General features: G+C 38.1%; 1 protein-coding gene across 4 annotated transcripts in view; it reads right to left on the bottom strand.

Moving 5' to 3' along the window:
• Positions 1 to 7,924: 7,924 nt before the first annotated feature.
• Positions 7,925 to 24,640, bottom strand: part of kcnip2.S (Kv channel interacting protein 2 S homeolog) — a 110,075-nt gene continuing 93,359 nt past the window's right edge. For 3 of the 4 annotated variants that reach the window (XM_041588754.1, XM_041588756.1, XM_041588757.1), the window contains 6 exons: positions 18,888 to 18,957; positions 16,986 to 17,056; positions 15,191 to 15,298; positions 13,538 to 13,642; positions 11,982 to 12,044; positions 7,925 to 8,204 (listed from right to left, as the gene is read on the bottom strand). In XM_041588754.1, the coding sequence (XP_041444688.1) occupies positions 8,157 to 8,204; positions 11,982 to 12,044; positions 13,538 to 13,642; positions 15,191 to 15,298; positions 16,986 to 17,056; positions 18,888 to 18,957 (465 nt within the window). In that variant the 3' untranslated portion in view covers positions 7,925 to 8,156. Of the gene's footprint in view, positions 8,205 to 11,981; positions 12,050 to 13,537; positions 13,643 to 15,190; positions 15,299 to 16,985; positions 17,057 to 18,887; positions 18,958 to 24,640 lie in introns of all 4 variants that reach the window. The other variant, XM_041588755.1, reaches the window with a different exon arrangement.

Raw genomic sequence — 24,640 nt, 5'->3', positions numbered from 1 at the left:
TGTAATTGAATGGGGACGCACACGTCCACATAATGCGGCTGGGCGGCATGCCGCCCCTATTTTTTTGCCGCCCTAGGCCTGGGCCTATGCGGCCTTGCCACAAATCAGGGCCTGGAAAGAAGAGAGATCAGCAAGAACAAAACAAACAAAACAAAATCAGGAGCAGCTCAATGTATGAAAAAAGCATCACACAGAGCAAGATAAATTGGCTCATTAAAAAAGGAGACAGCAGGAGGGGCAATCATCCCAAATAAAACAAACAGTAGGAGCACTATACAGTGATAAAAGAGAAACAGCAGGAGAGAGATCTTGTATAAAAAAGAAACAAGTGCTGGCAGAAAATTCACTGATGACTTGAGTATACGCACAAAGGACATACAATATATACTTCTATACAAAACTTCCCGGGGAATGTTGCAGCACAAACTAAATTTAATATCAAGGAGATGGTTAAGCACATAAAACAAACCAAATGAAAAATGCTGCAAACAGTCAAGGTAATATGTTGGTAACGCTTCTTCAATCAACACAACCGCCGTCAGATTAGATGCTTCAAAAGTGTTCCTTCCAGTAATGACCACTAGATGGAGACATTAAACCAGTAATCCAGTCTAGTCCTATTTTGATTAATTGGGAAGGATCTTTAAATAATGATCGAGGTGTTCAGAATCCCAGTTATTTTATTGTTCGGTCTCTAACAGGTTCATAAAATAAAACATAAAAAATATGCATAAATCATGCGAGGACAGAAGAACTGATGGGTCTAGAAACTTGATACACTTCACCTGTGTGTTAAAGTTATTAAATAGGCATTATTTTATCATTACATGAGTGCCAGACCTAAAGCACCAAATAAAAGGTACTGGACTGGTTTATAACAAGGAATGTATTTCCCCCCCAGGTGGTTGTTTCTTGGACAACCTGATCAACTTTGACATTTTTCTTTGTTTTCTCTTTTATGTGTCCAACAACATGCCAGTAGGGGGTGCTAAGCAATTTACTAGTGAAATATGAGATATCTATTTTTTACTTTTGGTATTGATTATTATACAATTAATAAAAAAACATTTAAATAAGTCAATAGCATTAAACTGCGGCCTCAGATACTTGTATTCTATCATAATGTCAGGCTCTGCTGGGATTCGAGCCAGGGACCTTTTACTGGCTCTGCGCCTTAACCATTGGCCAGGTGAGCAGCCTGCAGGGTTGCTCACTGTCTATTACCTGGCCTTTGCAGCCCTAGCCCAGCAGCAGCCTGATTGGTTTGCAGTCGGCCAATCTGGGCTGACTCTGCCCTATTTAAGGCCAGCCCTCCTAAACTAGCAGCGCGGCATTGTCCCTAGCTAAGGATTCCAGCTCTAGCCTCCTTGCCTTGTCCTGTCCTGTCTTGTCCTGCCTTACCTTGAACCTTTCCTGTTTACTTTAGGGGCAGCCGATCAGGACAGTGCATCTGGGTTGGTCCTGGACATGACTGTTCTATGTAAATGCTTCATCTTCATCCAACAAGATAAAAACAGATGGCGTCAGAAAGACTTTTTTTCCTCATTGTAATACATTGACTTTGAATGTAAACAAATGAACAGGAGACTCCATCTGACTTTATCTGATCCGACTTTACAAATGTAAAAATATAAAGGAAAAGTAGTGTTTGTTTTTCCTGTTCTGTTCTGATTCTTAACCCAATGTAACAGGCAGTGCTGGTTCTGTTAACCAAGGCAAGGAGTAATTCTGATTGCCCCCAACTACACATGTCCATGTATGATGGTCGGGAAGCAGGAGAGTGACAAAATGTGCCTGTACAAAGGACCTCCGATTGCCTCACCCAGGGCTCAAATGCAGGGTAGGTAGACAGAAGACGTATGTGCCTAGAGTCCCACCATCGTTATGCCCTAGGCACATGCCTACCCTGAGTTCTGATCCTGCTAATAGGAGTCTCTAGATTAATCTGATGACTGGAGACAGGGCCAGGAGTGCAAAAAGGCAAAAAATTCACGAAAAGGATAAAAAAACACCGGCGTTAAAGTCAATGGGCGCCTGAATTATGTTGACGCACAACGGTTTTGACGCAAGCGACTTTTCCGTCATGCGTCCAATTTGCTGGCGAATTTTCACCTAAAATTTGCACCTGCCGAATTTATCGCTAATTACGACAATTATTTCTGAAAATTAATTGGAATTACATTTTCTTTCATTATGTTTTTGGGTAGAGGGTCCATTTAAATTAACTTTGAGAGCTGTATAAACAAACCCCCACTGATCGCTATAAACCTCAACCATCATCACTCCATTACAGAATCTGCAACCCATACATTTTTTGTAAAAAAAAAAAAGCAAGCTACTTATCTAATTGCAAATACAAAAAAAATTCTCATTATGGATCATCTCTCAGAAACGTTAGGAAATGCGGTGTTCATGGTTAAAAACACAAAGAAAACAACATTGCTTAGGTAATCCAGTATGAGATTTTTATGGTTTTACATAATGATAAGATGCACAAACCTTGTTCTACAGCTCTGTATCACTGTCTGTGGAGGTATGGGACCTCTTATCCAGAATGCTTGGGATTTGGAATTAGCTGCGATTAAGTATGTGGTATTTACAGAGAAAAAGGAAATATTCGAAAAAAAAAAAAAAAATTAATTATCTTCTAGTGGGAGATGGTCATCCAGTAATTCGGAGCTTACTGGATAAGAGGTTTTCAGATAATGGATCTCCTACCTATGCTCATATTATTTATGCAAGTACCATATACATGTACAAGATATAAATCATGACTTAGTAAATGGATGCACTCCCTTTTTTCACTCATCTTTTCCATGCTTTTTCTCATTGTTTGTTCCACATTTTTATTCAAAATTCAATCAAAACTTACAAAATAAAAAACATTCTAAATCCTCTTGTGCCCCCCTCCAAATCTACATTTTACATAAACTCAGAATTTAAAAATCAGAATTTGTATGCAGAGTAAAAAAAAAGTATACTTGCAACATTTTTACAATTTCTTTTATTGAATTATCTAGAGGAAATGGACAAATCTGACATGTACACATCAGCAATGTTTTGGAAATAACTATGGCCCAGGCAAAGCAAGAATGTTTTTTAATTAGTTAAACGAATGATGAGTGAACATTTTTGGAGAGCATAATTCAAGGCACTGTAACATTTATCAAATACTTAAAATAGCTTTCATTGTGTCCACACCCATGTTGCACAAGTGGTTCCTTTCATTCCTGGAGAAAATAGGAATAAATGATCTGACTAGTGATGGGCGAATTTGCGGCGAATTTGTGCGATTCGCCACCGTGAATAAATTTGCGAAACGGGCGCGAAAATTCGCTGTCGAAAGTTCGTCGGCGTCAAAAACGGGCATTGGCGTCAAAAAACCGACGCCGACGTCAAAAACCAGTCGCTGGCGCCGTTTCACGAATTTTTCGCCATTTCGCAAATTCGCCCATCACTAGATCTGAATGTTCATTAACATAAAGTCTAAAAAAGGGTAGACATTGCATAATAAATCATGTATTTGACTTGATTGTATTCATTCTTAAAATGATTGATAAATATGTTCAAAAGTCTAAACTCTGTTTTTAGTTACAGTTAATAAATAAACCAGTGTGTTATAATGAGATTATAGGACATCTATTTTAGAAAGGCTTGTTTCTCTAGCTTGTTGTGCAGAGTGACATGATGATGCTCTCACAATCCTTTAGATACAATCATGTTAATGCAGTTATTGATGACGTCCTATGAAAGTTGGGCGAGCTTTTGCCAGCGTTAGCATCGCACAACTCGCTCCAGTTCGCCTGGCGCAAATGCATTACGACTACGCCAATTCACTTATATGCATGTCGAATGCTGGTGACTTTTCTATAGTGTTACTTCTTCAGTTCGACCGTTTCTCTAGTGTTTGTTTGTGCCTAACTAAAATTCGCTAGTGATCTTGCACTTAGGTCAATTTACATATGGCGGGTAATTTAAAGTTGTATGGACGTCTTTATAATAAATGTTGGTGCAGATGTTGGTGCAAAAAGTTACCACTTTTTATTACAAATGTCCAGGGAACCTTAATAAAGACAAGAGAGTTAATATAATGCCATACACATGTAAAATGAATGGTCCATATGCTGGGAAAAGTCTGGAGAAAACCGGTTACCCAAAAAAAATTTGTTAGGACTTTTGCAGCCAATTCCGCTTCAAAAAAGAAAAAGGCGCCAGCGTTTTTTGAACTTTAATGGATTTTCGGCAGACAGGATATAATGTAAGTGACAGAAGATTGAGGAAGATGAAGCTTCTTTTTAGCACTTTGCTTGGTCTGAGGTGGCAAAGTCAACTCTGGTGAAAGAGGTAACGTTCAGAGTGCCAACGAATGCTAGCGACGGTCTCTTTTGCTAGCGAATTGGTGCCTGCGCCTGTTAGTGAATTGGCAATGTTGCTGTGGATGGTAACGCTGGCGAATTGTCACTAGCGTTAGCTACTTAGTCCTTTAGTGAACCTGCCCCATGGTGTCTATTGGTTTTTGCAAAGTCAACAGGATCACGATATGTTAATGGTAGCAGCAGTTCACTTCAACTTGACCGTCTATACTGAACAGCACCATGAACCAAGCTATTCTTGCATTGGTCTAACAAGCAATACCTCTTATTGTGAGCAATGGAAAGCTCCATGAATAACTAGTAGCTATTTCTTGAGCTGCAGCCGTGGGTGAGTGGCTGAACTTATGGGACTTGGAAGAAACACATCAGTTGACAAAGCTACATGTCCATTTGTTCTTAAATGTTTAGGGGATAAATACTGTAAAGATATTGGGACAGAAATTACCAGTACTTTGGAGTCAATTCAATGAAATGCAAAGTGACATCCAGTAGGGCTGAATAAAAGTTCAGTTTGCCCAGCCTTGATAATGTTTCATCAGAAAAATACCTAAATAAGTCTCTAGTTCATTTAAAAGAACATTTTCAAGCTAATGCAACGAAAGGGAAAACACTAATGCTTGCCTTAGAGCAAACAATTTCTCATATCTGAGCTTAAACTCACTAAGATGACTATAGGATCCTGATTTCTTCAATAATAGAGTAGGACGACTCAAGGAGGGGATTTCATTATTAAACTGTTCTTGTTCTTACTAGGGTTGACTTTGTGTCTCTTGTGTAAACAGGAAAGTATCCTAATGTAATGATTACTTGAAAATCCTGTTCTGATTAAAAGAGTTTTGTCCTCCTTCAATCAGTGTGTAGGTGTGTCAGTAGCAGATGTACCAGTAGTACACTGGCTGTGAAATAAAATATTATTTTAATATATTATTTTTAATATGACTGATATGCAGTGCTACAGTATTCCTTTGTAGTGATGGGTGAATTTATTCAACAGGCGTGATTCGTATTACGCAAATTTTTGCCAGTTTCACAAAATCCGTGAATTTTTCATCAAAGTGAAACGGGAGAAATTCGCCCATCTCTATTTCTTTGTTTACATCAAATTACCTTGGACACATTGCTAGTTGCATGCTTAAATAAAACAATCTTACAGTCACCACAAGCAGGTATAGTTCTAAAGCCATGTGGGGTCAAACAATTCGCTTTTAACATTTCTGTTATCTCTCTATCCTCACTCACACACATTTAATTCCTTAGATGTTCTCCGGTGTTTCTTTGAGACCTCCCAGAGTATTAGATGCCTTGATCTTGTTTTGATCTTTGTTAATTGACCACTCCTGGGGAAGATAACAAAGTGTTAAATTGCCTCCATTTTTACATAATCTAGACAGTGGATTGGTGGAGTCCAAACTCTTTAGAAATAGTTGTGTGTCTGATGATTGTTTATTGGAAGCCATCAGATATATCTTTTGAATGCAACACGGTGCTTCCATAATGTGTGTTAGTAAGATAAGACTTGGATAGTGAGAAGCCTCCCATACTACGTTAGGATATCTATTTCTATTTTGTTCCTGTGTAGTACTGAAGAATTAAGGCATCACAAAACATTCTGATTTAGCCAATACATTATTTGACAATAGACTGCTTTGCCAGCATGCCTATTTATTTACTTTGCTGACTTTGTTTCTTCCCCATGAGTTGGGAAAGGGCTTGTGCTGAAGTGGGTGCAGTTTATAATACAGAGGGCTAATCTCAAAATCTGCAGACTAGGTTTTGTTTATACAGAGCTTATTATCATGCTCACACAGGGAGAGGAAGAGTGGTTTCAGAGAAAAACAAAACAATTCTTTCATTACTGCTTTATAGTGGCAAACATAATTAGGAAAATGTAGATTTTTTAAATAAATTAAAAAACAAACAAAGAATACATTTTCAAGTACTATTCATTGTACTCATGTTTTGCAAAGATGAGCAGATAAAAAAAGGTTCCCCAAAGAGCAGAAACTTGGAAGTTTCTTGTTTTGGTGAGAAACCCTAAGATCTATCTGTGGGTAACGCTGATTATCCACCAGCAGACTGATACTTGGGGATGCAACTTCCATTAACCTTAAGACAAGGATTTCCTGATCAGTGCGTCTGCTAGAGTTTTTTTCCCAGTTATTTGTACTAGACTCTGGTTCCTTGGTTCACTAAATTGAGTGAACAAATCATAAATCACTCTGATGTCTTGATTTCAATCAGACCAAATGAGCTGCTCTGAGCTACTGAAAGTTTGAGGATTGACCTCTCCTTCCTGGACCACTTGCCTTTTAGCACATGATCTGTAAGATTTGCCTCCCAACCCCAGGCAGGCTTCTTTGGTCTCAACAAATAATATGGAGCTTAAAATCATCTTCCCCCTGCTAAAGATGCCTATAGACCGTTGGTGATGCATCTATTGCCGATGTTATCAACTCTAGAACTCTCGAAGCTTGACAACCAATGATCCTGTTGCTCTGTAGGAGTTCCCTTACTGTAGAACTGAGAATGCCGGGTCAATAGAATGCTTTACAATTTTTGTGAAAAATAAATTTCCTCCCTTGCTGGGTTTACTCCTTCTAGAAATTATCTTACAGGTGTGTAGGACTTCAGTTATTTTACTATTCACGCCATTCAAAAACAATTTAAATTAAGCTTTATGTTGTGCTTTATTGGAAAATAAAGTATCTGTTCATCATACAGTACAAAGGGCAATGAAACAAAACACTTTTTAATGACAACAATGACTGTACATATCATGGGAAGATTTTACAATAAAATGTAAAATAATTGTTTTTTTTATTAATGAAGTCTTAAATTTGTTTTTAAAATTATTACGGAAACTTGTGTCCCCTGATTGCAATAAAACAAGCAATGACTTTTATCAGTTTTTTTGCTTTTGTAATTGTAACCAAATTTATTAGATTCCAATGGCAGAAGCATTTACAGCTGACCAGCAAAATATTTATTAAAGGGGACCCGTCACCCAAATAAAAACATTCCAAATCCTATTTTATCACATTAGTCAAGCAAAATGAACTTTAATTACACTATATTAATTATTTGAATCTTGTTTCCTTCAGTCTGGGAATTCATAATTACAGCAAGCAGGCAGCAGCCATTTTGTGGACAGTTTTATTAAGGCAAGTCTTGTATCATCTTAGAATCTTGTTTGTGCACCAAAATGGGGGACCTGATGTCCATCCCCATGCACTGACTATACAATTAAATGGTGAAGAGAACGAGGGAATGTGGGGAGAGCAGTGACAAGTAGGAAGTGCTAAATTGAAAGTGAAAGTAATTGTCTGCCCCGCCTCTATGCCACTGCCATAGAGGGGCAGACAATATTTGATTGACAGCTGAGATTTTTAAATGAGCTTACAACAGCTATGAATGCTTTAATAAAAAATAGAAATTGGATTTCATGTTTAATTTGAAAAGTACTTTTATTATACAGATTTTTGTGTCTGGATGACAGGTCCACTTTAATGTCTTTTTAAAATAAAAGCAACTTTTTGTTTTATCTTTAAAGGCATGCATGAAAAAGGATATAAAATTTAAATGGTTTTATTGACTTTTTTTACCAGGGGGATTTTTGAGATTTTTCTCCACTAGGATACATACAAAACTCTTAAATACTTTAATAATGGCAGAGCTCCAAAATCCCCTTGTGTTCAAGAGAACTGGACTTTTTTTTTTTTGTTCTTCCATATTGCGGCTTCAGTTTTATAATATTCACAATAAATAACAGGTGTCTCCATGGTGCTACATCACATTTTCAAAAAGTTGTAAGGATCTCATAATGTTGTCATCCTGCAATAAAGGAAACAATAATATGAACTATTCTATAAGTAATATAAAGATAATAATATGAATTAACATATAAGTGATATGAACTTAAATAAGCATTTTTAAAAAGAACCCTAATTTTGATGTTGAAAACAAATAATAGACATTATGGTACTAAAACACAGGGGCAGATTTATCAAGGGTCGAAGTGAATTCGAGGGAATTTTCGAAGTAAAAAATTAGAAATTCGAAGTAATTTTTTGGATACTTCGACCATCGAATAGGATATTATGACTTTGGGGTATATTTATCAAAAAGTGAAGTTAATAGTGAAGTTCCGCCACTAGAGTGAAATGCCGCCACTCCCCATTCATTTCTATGGGATTTTTAAAGGCGTATTCATCAAAGGGTGAAATTTCACTTTCACCCATTGATAAATCCGCCTTTCAAAATCCCATAGAAATGAATTGAGAGCTGCGGAATTTCACTCTAGTGGTGGAACTTCACTCTTTGATAAATTTACCCCTTTGACTTTGACTTCAAATTCGATTCAAAGTAAAATCGTAATCAAAGTACTGTCTCTTTAAAAAAACTTTGACTTCAATACTTTGCCAAATTAAACCTGCCGAAGTGCTATGTTAGCCTATGGGGACCTTCTACAGCATTTTTCTTAAGGTGGCCATAGACGCAAACAACCACTTGTTTGGCGACATTGCCAAACGAGAGGATCTTTCCCGATATGCCATTAACGAGCTATATCGGGGGTAATCTGAAGGTTCGGCCGTACAGCCGTATGATCCGATTACAAAGCACAATGGGCTCCGGCGGGATCAGTCGGGTCAAAATCAAACCTGTCCGATCGACCAAACAACCGATCTCCGCCGGACAAAGATGTCAGCACTCACCACACACGATCCGAAAATCGAAGATTCGTACGATAGGATCTGTGCGTCTATGGCCACCTTAAGTTTTTGGAAGTCAAAGTAAAATCGTTCGATTCTACGAACGATTTTACTTCGACCGCAGGATTCCCAAATTCGATGAAAAAAACCTTTGACTTCGATATTCGAAGTCGAAATATTTCAATTCGATGGTCGAATTTCTAAGTATTTTTATCTTCGAATCTTCCCCACAGTGTAGCAGAACAGTTCATATATCCTTAAAAAGCTTAAAGGGCATGTAGAGGCAAAAAAATAAAATCCCATTTTTACTTTCTTTAATGAAAAACCTATCTCCAATATATTTTAATTAAAAAATGTGTACCTGACTGAATCCAGACTCCTGGACTGTTTACAACCCACCCTAATTCATTGTATTATCTCTACATTTGATCTCTGTCTATCTGTAACTTCCTAATGTATTGCCCATGAATACCTGTCACTGATCTAACAGTATATATGCTGTGCCTTTCTAGCTTTCATTTGTATTTTGCCTGACGAAGGGGCCTTGGTGCTCCGAAAGCTTGCAATGTATTTTTTTTTATTGTTAACCAATATAGGTATCACTTCTACAATACTTTTTGTATTTGTTTGTTTTTTTATTTGTAAATTACATTGCAAGATTTAAAAACAAAAAAACCCCCCATAAATCTTTGAAAACAAAATCTATGGATATGACATTGAATTGTATCCAGCGCCATATTTTTTAATATAGGCACTCGAGGGCCAACCAGTGCCAAGGGTGGCAGTTTTAAAGAAAAATAACTCTTAAAAAACCCTCTTATGTTACTGGGAATAAAAGCTGGTTAATCAGCCAATTAGCTAATACCATTAATTATTCCATTGAGGAGGTCAGACTGCTGTCACTATGGGGACTGACAGTAGTGGGATCAGGGATGACGTATGTTAGACCAAATGGGACACTGATGTTCATATTTCATAAATGTGCTCTGCAATACAATATGGTACTGACAGACTGTTTAGGGACCCATGCCTACCACCACACTGAAGTTAAACTTTCATTGCTTCTTTTCCTTTTTTCCCAAATATTTTTTATTTTTGGACTGTAGTTGTCAAGTTGTATTTTGTTTATTTCTTGATTCATTTCACGCTGATTGGTTCTATTTATTTAGGAGCCTTTTTTTCAAGCATGTTTTTTCCTGTATTATGTACAGTGCAACGCGTTTTAATGATTTATATCATACAGTATGTTCTGCTATACCAGGACCCCTGTTATGGAAGCTATGTGCTACTTTATAGCTTTGCCAATTGTAAGAGTTTGGGTAGCTGGGATCAGTTTTCCTGGGGTAACACAGCCCACGGCACAAGCACAACTCATGAGAGTATAGTCTCTTTTTGGCAGTTTATTGTCTCTTGCAGAAAAAAACAAAACAAACAAAATCCTTGCCACTTTATGGGCTTCTAACTAATACAGGTCAGTTTTCCTAACTAACCAGGAGAAGGCCTACCGCCTGTCTCCCCAAAACAAAGAACATACAGGAAGATATAAAATCCCAAACCTTTTGGTGATTTCAATCCCTCTCACACAGGCAGCTTTCCTGTGTCTTTTCCCCAGCCAGGAACTCTCCACTCTGGCTTGAGCTGCCTCTTTAATTAACCACCTGAAATACATCAGTACAACTCAAAACACCCGGGCTGGACTAGCAGTCCCGGAACCACTCTGTTAGGAACCTGGGGCATAAATAAGCTCCGTCCTGGACTTTCCCAGGTATCCTAGTAGTGACCTCACCACACAATATATAATTTCCTATACAGGCTTAGTCAAGAACAGGGGTCCCCAATAGCGATGGGCAAATAAATTCAGAAGGTATGGGTTTCCACTAGTGATGGGCGAATTCCTCCCATTTCGCTTCAATGAAAAATTCATGAATTTCCCGTGAAATTCTGAAAACTTGAAAATTGAAACCCGCGTCAATCTTGGACACTCGTCTGAAAAGACACTTGCAACAATTTTGATGCCGGCGTTAAAGTCAATGGGCATCCGAATAGTGTTGACGCCTGGCGATTTTGACGCGAGCGACTTTTTGGACTAAAAATTTCTTTGGAAGTGGTTGCTTTTGGCTTAGTGCAGAATTCTGCACTTTTTTTTATTGCCTTTAAAGGGAATATAATTTTGCATAATAAAAAAAAAACCTAAGAAACTTTGCAAGATACATTCATTACAAATATTCTATGGTTTTTAAGTTATTTGTATTTGTATTACTATTGTAACCATTGTTTGTGTGTTCCAACAATTGTGTAGAAGTTATGTCCGACAAATAGTAGTGACAATGACCCTTTAAAAGCAATGGTCATTTTAAATCTAAGGAAATTTCCAATCTAAGAGTAACAGATAATTATACAAAATGTTACATTCCTATCTGCCTATGTACAGAGGTTGATTCTTTCATAGTGCAGATAATTAGTGATGGGCGAATAAATTCGCCAGGCGGTGAATTTCCACTTTTGGAATTCACCAGCGAAACTGCGGCGAAAATTCTCGGCAAAAATCCGCCACATCAAAAAAAATGTCAGAATAGTCGCGCGTATAAAAATTGTTCAGCGTCAAAATTATTCGAACGCTTATTGACTTTAATGCATTTGGACAAAATAGTATAAAAATTGTCGCGGGCATCGAAATTGATCCACATTATTTTGATGCCCATTGACTTCAATGAGCTTGGATAATTTTTTGGTGTTTCATGAATTTTGCGGTAAATTAGCGAATTTTTTCAGTAAAGCGAAACGGGACAAATTCGCCCATCACCACAGATAATATGGACACAGTAAAAGCTAAAGACTGTGCCAGAACAGTGCTATGCACTTAATTGTGATGCAGACAATTCCACAATTTTAAATTTACCTCTTGGCAGGATTCAATGAACTCGTCTAATGTTACAACACCATCTTTGTTTTTGTCCATTTTCTGAAATATAAAATGTCACTCGTGATTGAATATTAGGAATGTACTGTTAAAAGTACTCACCCATATACAGTATTGTAATGAGGAACGATTTTATAAATAAAACATTCTGAACCGTAGCATATGTAACTATAGAGAAAGCAGACCCTGGGGCGGGGAATAGATAGCAGGGTCTGCTTCCTCTAAAGTTTACAGTGAGAGCGTGAAGATGTAGAATTCTCTCCCTAAATCAGTCCTGCTGGCTGATACACAGGGCCGGATTTACATAGTGGGCGCCCCTGGGCTGCAGTCATTAAACTCCCCTGTCCCCTCCCTTTTATTCACTTAAATTTTCATCATCAGGACTGGAGCAATGGGAATTTTAAAAAACTATTGTATCTCCTGTGCATGTATACAAAGTAGGTTTATGAGGAAAAACATGCGGAGCTCACCAACTCGGCGTCTAAGAGGCACGTCTCCCCTCCAGCGGCATCCCGCGAGAACTCCACAGGCGCAAACAATCCCAACTCATACAATACAAGATGAGCTCAATCACTGCAAAAGCCATATTTGATGAAGAGCTAACGTTCCCTATTTTGTCCGGCTGAGCGCCTGCAGTGATTGAGCTCATCTTGTATCGTATCTCCTGTGCATCCCCAGTGTTTATGAACCAATGTGGGTGTGGTTGGGGAGCATGCTGCCCCCTAAAATCCTGCCGCCCTAGGCCTGGGCCCTGGTGGCCTCTCCACAAATCCAGGCCTGCTGATACATTAGATAGCTTTAAGAAGGGGTTGGACGGCAAGCGAGGGAATACAGGGTTATGGGAGATAGCTCATAGTACAAGTTGATCCAGGGACTGGTCCCATTGCCATTTTGAAGTCAGGAAGGAATTTTTCCCCCTCTGAGGCAAATTGGAGAGGCTTCAGATGGGTTTTTTGCCTTCCTCTGGATCAACTGGCAGTTAGGCAGGTTATATATAGACCTAAAAGATTGAACTTGATGGATGTGTAACCTAATCAGCAAGGGAGATGCGAGAGTAACCCAAGTTACTATGTTTCTGTGTTACAATGTTAATATATTTCTGAATTGGTAATTGGATTATCTTGCCCACCAGTTTTTTTTTTTCACATTATTAAAAGAGACGAAGTCCAAAGAAAAGTTTGGGGTATAAATATCTCAATAATACTGGAAAGGTTAGACAAGTTGGTGGTTGTTTTATGCTGGAGAAGAGGCGTGATATAACTATGTATAAATATATAAGGAGATCATACAATAAACTCAGTGATACTTAATTCACCTGTAGATCCTTCCAGCGGAACTCACCCACGCCAAATTGTCCATTAAATCTGTACATCATTGCTCCCCCAAGCTCCTCAAATATAAAAAGATCTCCAAATGAAGCTTTGTTGCTAATCACCAGATACAGTATTTACTGCTACAACTTTTTCTTACACCAGGATCAGCATTACAGATAACTGATCTCATGCCTGTATAATATTTCTTTAAATATACTGTACCTGAAAAAATACTTCTACGTGTTGCTTTGGAGCATCCTCTTTAACAACTGGGTAGGTGTACTTCCCCATCATATCGTATATGGCTTTTACTATATTCATCATTTCCTAAAAGAGAAGGTAAAAAGTAAAACAATTATGTCAGGGTGATAGATTTATGACTTAAACTAAGGGGTTTTTATACATGGGCCAGGAGTCTGAGGTGCCTTGTTATCCCCTATAAATTCTATAGGTGGAGCATTACATATGTTAACAGCAATTTTTACTAATGTCCAGTCTGACTTTTTGTGGATATGTGAGCTCCTGGAGTGACCTTGTTTGTAGACTACAGAACTGTAGGCTCCTGCATCTAATGCCAGACTTTATCACAGAGTCTATCAAATAAAAGCTGATCTACATTAAGGGGCTGATTCACTAAGGGTCGAATATCGGGGGTTAATTAACCCTCGATATTCGACTAGGAATTAAAATCCTTCGACTTCGAATATCGAAGTCGAAGGATTTAGCGCAAATACTGCGATCGTACGATTGAAGGATTATTCCTTTGATCGAACAATTAAATCCTTCGAATCGAACGTTTCGAAGGATTTAAATCCAACAATCGAAGGAATATCCTTCGATCAAAAAAAGTAAGGCAAGCCTATGGGGACCTTCCCCATAGGCTAACATTGACTTCGGTAGGTTTTAGATGGCGAACTAGGGGGTCAAAGTTTTTTTTAAAGAGACAGTACTTCGACTATCGAATAGTCGAACGATTTTTACTACGAATCCTTCGATTCGAAGTCGTAGTCGAAGGTCGAAGTAGCCCATTCGATGGTCGAAGTAGCCCAAAAAATACTTCGTAATTCGAAGTTTTTTTACTTCGAATCCTTCACTCGAATTTAGTGAATCGGCCCCTAAGCATCAGGCTGCCTCTATAACCCACAGTTTTTTAATTGCCAAATGCTAGGGTTGCTACCTTTTGTCTCCTGGGCAAAGGGATGGGTCTATGACATGGAGTGGGGTGGGGTGAGGTGTGTTGTGTCAGGGAGAGATTGTTGGAGAATGTTGAATATTTCTACAATGGACAACAGAGTAATCCATGTTCACAGTTATCAGTAGATGGATTAACATGTCTTTAGAATGCTGTAGAATATGTAGACAAGGTATGCATTAGATCAAAACCAAAAAAGCATATATATATATATATATATATATATATATATATATAAATATATATATATATATATATATATATATACACAGTTCAGGTGTGTATCCGCTCTCAGATCCAAATCATATCTGCTGGGTGCTGTATTGCTGGACCTAAAATACGTACATTCTTGTAAAGGAGATCCGCACACCGGTTTCACTTTTTAGTGTATATTTATTCCAATGTGCGTTCCAACGTTTTGATCCACATTGGGATCTTTATCAAGGATTCTGTGCAAGTGATCCATCAATAAATATACACTAAAAAGAGAAACTAATGTGCGGATCTCCTTGACAAGTATATATATATATATATATATATATATATATATATATATATATATATATATATATAACACTTAATAAAAAATTAAAACCAATTGCAAATTGTCTCAGAATTTCACTCTCTACATCATACTAAAATATATTTCCAATCCAGTACATTTCAGTAAAATAGATGATTACCTCTTTGTTTATATTTCCATCTTTGTTTATGTCATAGAGGTTAAATGCCCATCTCAGTTTTTCATGAATGGTTCCTCTTAACAATACTGACAATGCAGCAACAAAATCCTGTTAAAAAAAAAAAGCAACATCTTCAATGAACTTCCTAAATCCTTCAGTCTTCCCCTATATGACATGTACGGTACTATATACAGTAATATATATAGAGAGAAAGAGAGAGTGAAGGAAAGAAAGAGATAAGCAGAGGGAGAAAATCAAGAAAGAACTTTTGCTTAAAGCTCTAAAAGTCAGGAAATTTGGTTGGTACCCCAAATTGTAACAAGAAGAAGAATCACGCAGTAAACCACATTGTTATTGATTAAATAAAAGTGAACATTATTATCTCACTGATAGCAATCATACTGAATTCACAGGTCAACCTAAAACTATATAAATATCCTTCTTTTTCTAAATCATAGCTGGATGCTTGTGGACCACATCAGATTCCCAGGAGAGGCCTTTGCAAGTCTCTTGTACCACCAAATAGGCACTTTAAAAGACATAAAGAGTCAATGATACTAAACTTAATTATAACTACACAATAAAATTAAAACTGGCATAACAACTACAACCTTCCCGGCTGTGGTGCATTTGCAGAAGCTGCTGTAACTAACTGACCATAGAGAAGACCATAGAGAAGATCCTGTCCCGTTCCCCCAGGACCCCGCTGGTTGTGGCGGCAGCTGTATGGTAGTTACACCACTGATAACAGGGTGGGGTTTCAGAGAAAACCAAAACCGCAACAGCTCCATACATTATCCAAATGACACCCCAAAAAAAAAACACACCATAAAAAAGTGCAGTTTATTAATATATTAACCAAGCCAACGTGGAGATGCTACAGTTATGAAAAATAAAACATATAAAATACACTGTAGCCTTCTTACCCACAAAGTATCTCTACGTATATATGTGTAGGCAGTACTTCCCATTAATTACCATTACCCAGACTAGAAGACACAAAGAGTTGTAAGAAACAAAAAACGTTCGTTTACTTCTTGACACAATTCACACAGAGAAGCACACTCTTTACTTCCAATAGGGCACATATTCACGGTTCACAATATCCAGAATAATTCCACAGGTTGGATAATATCCAGATTTACTAAGTACATTTTCCGGTCCCTCCAGTGTCCGTTCCCACTCTCACCATCAGCCTCCAGTGCCTTCCTAGGGGTCCAGTCAGCACTCCTCCCCTTAAGGGTCAGAACACACAGGCAGATTTGGAGAGATTAGTCCCCGGCGAGAAATCTCCTCTTCGGGTCAACTAATCTCCCCAAACTGCCTCCCCTGCTTTCCCGCAAGCTAAAATGTAATCATCGGATTGATTAGTTTTCCGAAGTTGCCCGAAGTTTCCTTGTGAGGCATCTTTGGGCGAAAACTAGTCGCTCCGAGTAGGCAGGGGAGGCAGTTCGGGGAGATCAGTCGCCCCAAAGAAGAGGAGATTTGTTGCCGGGTGACTAATCTCTCCGAATCTGCCTGTATGCCCTGACCCTTACAAGGCTTAACCCAAACCACAGCCTTGCCAGGTGCTTTTTAGTGGGGGGGTGGAGCATTTAAGATAAAAAGGGGAGAACATGTTTCATATGAAATCAAATGTATTTTAATGTATTTATAACACCTTACAGAATCAGGGACACCCCCCAGAGCTGCTTTAGAAAGAAACAATGTAAAAAGTGAAGGTGAAAAACAAAATTTTAAGGTTCAAAAATTCGAAAAACAGTCACAAATAAGTATTTTAGTTTTACAAAGGTACCTCAAATTTTACGGATCCTGACTGTGCAGCATCAAATGCATTGAAGAGATAGTGTGCATACATACTGGCATCTGTAGGGAAATAAGGTAAACCGGTAATTAAAATCCTCAATGTATTAGGCTTCATTTACAATGGCCCACACAGTGGACAAAAAAAGAAAAAAAAGCCACAATTGGCACTTTGCATACTGCGCTTGGCTTTTTGCAAATAGCTGCACAGTCACCTGTAGCTCCTTTCATTAATACAGTGCTGACTCATTTTGGACTCAAAACAATGTGTACTTTCCAAAAATATACAGATCTGGCAGCAGCATACTTTTTCACAGCAATTACAACACAGAGAACACACAGTATATATTTGTAATAGTTAAAACATAATTTATATATGAAGAATTGAGCAGGAACCTTCAAATGGCCCATACGTATAAACCTATTTACAAGTAAAGGACACTGTACTTTCTTACAGACTTTAGGCACAGGGGTCAGTTTTGTGTATGACGCACACTAGGTACTACTGAACCTTGTGCCTCTTTCACTGGGTCCCTATCAAGACAAGGTACTGAGGAGACACTGGACTCTTCCTTCTCAGTTGAACCTAAACTGCTTTTATCACTATCCTACAACTAACTCTCGCAGCCTATAAGGAGCTCCACAATTCCCACCTGCAACTATCTAACTACTCTGCTTGGTCCCTTTCTGAGGTGAGGAGCCTCAGGCTCTCTGGTGTCATTCACTTGTTATTTCCTTCAGCCAAAGATAGAGTGACGCCCCAATCTCTCCCCTATAACTTCTCCCTGGGGATTTCCCTTACCCAAGAACATTACCTGGTGACCAAATAAAATCAACAGTTCTTATACAACATAACTAATCCTACTCCTTACAAGTCGCTAAGCATGCATTGAAATTTTATGCAAACAGCATCCCCAGTGTGTGGCATCAATGATGACATTATCATCTAATTCTTATGGCAGAAATCAGTTGTGCTATAAACAAAAGCTGCTACGGGTTCCTGGAACTATCACCAGGTCCAGACTGCCACTAATTCTAAGGTTTGCCCTGGTAAATTTGCAGAAAGAAGAAGCCGGAAAAGGATAGCTCCGTGGTGCTCACTGGAAGAATCCTGGGCCCGTGCAGTTTTCTGCTGATAGGAGCACCGGCCCGGGGTTTCAGGTAAGTCAATACAATCACTTAGGGGTGTCTAACATTTGGCACCCACAAGTGCAGGATGACTTTCCTTCTCCTTTAAAGGTGAACAACCCCTTAAAGGGCATGTAAAGTGTAAAATAGAATAAGGATAGAAATGCTGTATTTTGTATACTAAATATAAACATGAACTTACTGCACCACAAGCCTAATCAAACAAATAAGTTAAGCTTTCAAAGTTGGCCACAGGGGGTCACCATCTTGTAACTTTGTTAAACATCTTTGCAAGACTAAGACTGTGCACATGCTCAGTGCGTTCTGGGCTGCTTAGGGATCATCATAAACAAAGCTGCTTGAGTTCTGCATGGCTGATAAGTAAGGTGGGGGCTCCCCCTGCTGTTCATAAGTATGATTGTTTCCCTGCTCAGCAGTTAGGGACCATCTGACAATTCCTATCCACAGCAGTAAATGAAGGGAGGATTTCACTGCATACAGTCAGGTTTCTTATAAAAACGGTGCACATTTTTTAATTAAAGTATATTGGAGATAGGTTTCTTTTTCAATAAAGAAAGTAAAAATGGGATTTTATTGTTTTGCCTTTACATGCTCTTTAAATGATGGGGACATACGTGAATTTGGGTATTATCTGGAAGCTGAAATCAGTCATATAAGTGAAGAAATGAAATTTATGAATGTGTGTTTTTTTTTTGGTGATTTCAGTCAATAAATTCATATCTCTCTATAAAGTAGTTATACTTACCCCCATGAGGGAAGAACTGTGAGTATATCTGTTTAAAGGTATCTTCATTAACAACTCCACTTGGACATTCCTTGACGTAAACAATAGAAAAGAGATAAAATGTACTCAGAGTGTAGAATAGCTGGATAAAATGTAATTTAATGTTTTTATTGTAGGGATTAAACATTGTAGTACAATGAACTCTCAATTTTACATCCCCAGATTTTAAGTTCTCCCACACTGTTTTAATGTGGTCCCACCAATATATAATGCTTAATACATTTCCCTGATATTGCATTTACACTGATTTTTACACCATTTTTTTCCAGGTCCCCTGAAAACATAAAATGTAGGTACTGTATATGTTACTGTATATGGGTCTGTTAAAAGAAACGTAAAGCATCAACATTTATTAATATAAAATTGCTCAGCGCCCTCTTCTAAGCATGTTTGCAATTAAATGTAATTATATTTCGTTCTAGTTTTAACATATGACCTGCCAGGCATTTCGAGCTATTGACTACAGTCTGCTGAAAATGAATTTCCTGAGAAAAGAAACATCTTGTGTTGTTGCTCTGCTTAGAACTGACCCATCGAATGTCTAAACACTAAGGATGGGTGAATTTGGGGCGTTACGATTCGCCGAAAAATTTGCGAATTTCCCGTGAAATTTGTGAAACTGCAAAAAATTAGAGAAACGGCACCAGTGTCTCGGTTTTTACGCCGGCGTCTGGCTTTTGGACACTGGCGCGAATTTTTGCAGCGGTTTTCGCAAATTCGCCCATCACTACTAAAGACTACTCTCTGCTCACTTTCCAAGCTGAGGGACTCTAACTAAAATGACCAGCAGGTGACGCTGTTGTTTAAAGTTCACACTAGAAACTAGAAAAACAAATTGATGTATATTGCGTATATTGCAATAGTGTTTAGTAAAGAACTCTAAGCAACTGTTCATGAATTTGGTTTGAGGGTTTGCAATTTATTTAATATACTGTATCATGTGAACAATATTAACATTATAATACAAGAGATACATTTTATTTTTTTTAACTAAGGTTGAACAATTTAGATGTGGCCAGGTTCTGTCCCTGGAATATACACAAACATTTTTCAGTTGACTCTCTAGAAAATTGACCCTACTTTTTGGGTAGCAGTTTTTTGCTGTGCTATGCTTTAGTGTAGACCATAGGCTTCCATCATCAAGGATTGAAAGTGGAAAGTGATAAGTACAAATATTTTTAAAAGAAACAATGGTCACACCAATAATTAGCAAAGAGTCATTTGCAAAGAAAACTGCAGCCCATCGGGTGTCCGACGCAACCCCCCGCCCAATCCGGACACGCATGCGTTATAACAGTGGAGGGAGGGGAGAGACAGACGGGTAGGAGGGGAGAGCAACAGACAGGAGGGAGGGGAGAGAGTGGTAAAGGGGAGGGAAGAGTGGCAGAGGGCAGAGCAAACACCAACTAGGGGGTAGGCAGAAAACCCTTTAATAGGAACCTGCCCAGCACCCCCCTTCCCATTGTTGCGCCCTAGGTAGGTGCTAGTTCCGGCCCTAATACATAGGGGGGAATTCACAAAAGTGTCGGGAACGAAAAAATGTCTTTAAAATGTCGTAGAAAGTGTCGTAGCAACAGCCGACAAATTCACAGAGCATTTCTCCGCCAATTTTCCGACATGTGCGACACTTTTGAATTAGTGTCGTTAAAAGTGGGCGTGGTTTTTTCGGCGCCACTTTTCCCGCCATTTTTATGAATTACTCGTAAACTCATTTTTTTTACCGACAATTTTTCAGACACTTTAGGCTCTCCAAAATGAAAATGTCAGACAAATTGTCGTTTAAAAAGTCTTGGTAAATGTCGTTTGTACGATGAAAAGATATACGACATTTTAGAAAATTGTCAGACTTACGAGAGATTCAGAGATGGTAACATCTGCCTTTGTGAATTTGCCGTTCATACGACATTTTACAAATTTGTTGACCGCCACTTCTGGGTTACTTTTTTTACCGACACTTTTGTGAATTCCCCCCATAGTGTTCAGGTTAACTGGATTATTGCTAAAAAAAATATTAGCAAACACCTGAAAACCATATAAAACCCTTACACTTTTTACTTCCTTGTTTTGTGACAAAAGGTGACATGATTTCCCTCCCTGCCCCTAATTTGCATATGCAAATTAGGATTCTGTTCGTCTGAATCCGAATCCTGCTGAAAAAGGCAGAATCCCGAACCAAATCCAACAGACCTGTTTCTTTTAATGTTGGAATAAATAAAGAAGATTTTAATCAAATCCCAGTGTGCATTCCTATATTCAAACAATTATATATATATATATATATATATATATATATATATATATATATATATATATATATATATATATATATATATATATATATATATCCATTTCCAAGAATCTGCACTCTTGTCTCCCAGCATCTGTTTCTCTTCATTCTCTCTTCATGCAGCAGTTGGGTGTCAGATATTTATTGACAGTTAGATCCAATATATCTTATAGGGGGGGCTTCCTTTCCTAGCAGATGAATTAGAGCTCACTCAAATAACTGATTCCAGTACAAACAAAACCTCACCAAATAACTGCCTTTTGCAGAAATTCTGCATGTAGAGAGACAGGATTTCTGATTTCTAATACATGTTCTAGGCAAAAGTTATATGGGATCTAACTGTCATTGAATAACCGACACCCAACTCCTGAATAAAGAGAAACAGATGCTGAGAGTGGAATAGTGAAGATAAACTTGATTATTTCAAAAACAGTTTAGTATTTGTAATTGATTTTAATTAGAAAGTTTCTCATTTCAGTGTGAAGCTTATAATAAATTTAAATTTTTGCAATAGTTCCCCTTTAAGCAGATATTTCTGGATGATGGGTTTCTGGATAACAGACCCCGTACACATAGATTTGCAACGCAAATAGTTAAAGTTAATTTTTTCATGCCAGTCCGTGTAAACTCTACATAAATGCTGAGTTTAAACACACAATCATACCAGAATAGCAAGTGCAGCTAAACAGTTACAATCACTAGTTAAAGAAACATTGCACCTTCATTAACTAAACATATATTACGTGCAAGAAAATATTTTGCCAACAAAAAAAAGTATAAAAAAAGTATACAATGATAAAGTATATTTCTTCCATTCACCACTAGATGGCAACAGTACATTGTGAATACACAGAAACTACAGTGATAAACAGCAATGGAGAATATACTGTATTCTTTACACACCTTTGGCCAGGATTAATATTTTTAGAAGCTGTATGAATATGCTTCATGCCTCAATCAGTTAGATAAACAGACCGACAGATAGATAGGGGCACATTTACTTAGCTCGAGTGAAGGAATAGAATAAAAAATACTTAGAATTTCGAAGTATTTTTTTGGCTACTTCGACCATCGAATTGGCTACTTCGACCTTCGACTACGACTACGACTTCAAATCGAACAATTCAAACTAAAAATCGTTACACTATTCGACCATTCGATAGTCGAAGTACTGTCTCTTTAAAAAAAACGTAGACTTCATACTTTGCCACCTAAAACCTATCGAGCACCAATGTTAGCCTATGGGGAAGGTCCCCATAGGCTTTCCTAGCTTTTTTTGATCGAAGAAAAATCATTCGATCGATGGATTAAAATCCTTCGAAACGAACGATTTTTCCTTTCGATCGTTCGAACGAAGGAAATGCGGTAAGGACTTCGACGGTTAATTAACCCTCGATATGCGACGAATAGTAAATGTGCCCCATAGTGTTATAAATGTCATTTTATCAACCCATACCACCCAAGTGTCCGATTTTCTGCGGGACAGTCCTGATTTTGACAGCTCAGCCTGCAGTCACCGATTTGTATTAAAAAGTCCAGAGTTTCTCTTTGATCTACTGCACTGACGCCAGAAAAAAAAATACAAAGTTTCTGAAACTTAAAGGGGTGGTTCACCTTTAAGTTAGTATGTTATAAAATGGGCAATTCTAAGCAACTTTTCAATTGGTCTTCATTATTATTATTTTTTTATAGTTTTTTAAATAATTTTCTTCTGACTCTCCAGCTTTCCAGTTTTTTTCAAAAAACGCATGTTCTGCAAGGCTACAAATGTATTGTTATTGCTATTTTTTATTATTCTTCTTTCACTTCAGACCCTCTCCTATTCATATTCCAGACCATTATTCAAATCAGTGCATGGTTGCTAGGGTAATGATGATTCTAGCAACCAGATTGCTGAAATTGCAAACATGAGAGTGTCAGGGGGCCTATCGGCTCCCAGCGGGAGAAGTCTAGACCAAGGAGGAAGCTTTGCGGTATCAATAAGGGATCAGAAGAAATCGTTGTCGAATTCAGGCAAAGGTTCAAAAGGCAGGCAGCAAGAATCAGAATCAGGGTCAAGGCAGAGGTCAGGAATCCAGGAAAACGTAGAATAGGAATTTAGGGAACCCAGGAGCACAAGACAGGAGTTCCTATAATCTGCATCGAACTCGTGACCTGGAAGTACTTTTATTCTCAAAGTTCGCAACGGGCACATGACATTATCACGCTGGTGTCAAGACGCCGCCGACGGTCCACGTGAAACATGGGCCCCGCCGTCTTGGAGATGACGCCGCCGGAGACGGGAGTGCCAACGGACAAATAATAAACCACAAATAATAAAAAATGAAAACCAACTGCAAATTATCTCAGAATATCATTCTCTACGTCACACTAAAAGTTAATTCAGAGGTGAACAACCCCTTAAAATAAGAGATTTTTGGCAGAGAGCCCAGAACACTAAGCAGCTGCACTTAGATACATTTGTAACAATTTAAGATAAGCAAAGATACAATTATAACTAAGATAAGCAAGTCTCTTGGGAGAACTGAGACTAGAAGCAATTTCAGGTTCATTAGTAGTGATGGGCGAATTTGCGCTGTTTCGCTTCGCCGAAAAATTAGCGAAACGGCGCCGGCATCTCGTTTTTGATGCCGGCGCATTTTTGCCTGCGAATTTATTCGCCCATCACTATTCATTAGCAAAACTGTTAAAACACATAAAACATGGTTCTAAAACTACCAGAAATGTGTTCAAAAGTTTCATAACCTGCCAAATTTTGTAAAACAGACATGGTAATTAGGGGGTGTGATCATAAAATGGGCGTGGTCAATTCTTTTGCTGAGATACATACATACAAAATCTTTTTGTCCCTCCTTCCATTTTTCAAATGTCGGGAGGTAGGTAAAGTTATTGTTATTCAGCTCTGGTTATACAGAAAGCAGGGCTTGTACCCTGACAATAGGCGGCTAATCCCCATGAATATACTGTACTAATAAATTACCCATTCTGCACCTAAAAGTGGGGTGAATGGTGATTGGAGGAAATAATGCAGAGCTGACACTGGGGGGAGAGTTACACTGGGCTTTAGTATATGTTAAAAATGTTGTTTTTCTTCTTTTGGAGTTTTAATAACATATTCTTTTACCAAGTGATGGTTGAGTTCGTATTATGGCGGATTTTTAATTGTGAATATGGAGATTGTATTTACACCACTTTTAACACCACTTTTACACCAAAACATTTTTTATGTCTGTTTTTGTGAATGCCCTCGATCTGTTTTTTCAGCCTCATCTACCTTGTATGATCTGTGTGACTCGCTTTTCCTGTGTGTACACCACAGTGTCTGTGTTACTTTGTGTGTGTGTAGTTTTGTGTATACCAGAGCTTTGGAGCACATGTCACTACTGTGTTGATATCCACCATAAAACAATTTAAAGGGATACTGTCA

This window comes from Xenopus laevis, chromosome 3S (genome assembly GCF_017654675.1).
Source record: "Xenopus laevis strain J_2021 chromosome 3S, Xenopus_laevis_v10.1, whole genome shotgun sequence".
Taxonomy (NCBI): domain Eukaryota; kingdom Metazoa; phylum Chordata; class Amphibia; order Anura; family Pipidae; genus Xenopus; species Xenopus laevis.
This window is presented reverse-complemented; position numbering and strand designations above follow the sequence as displayed.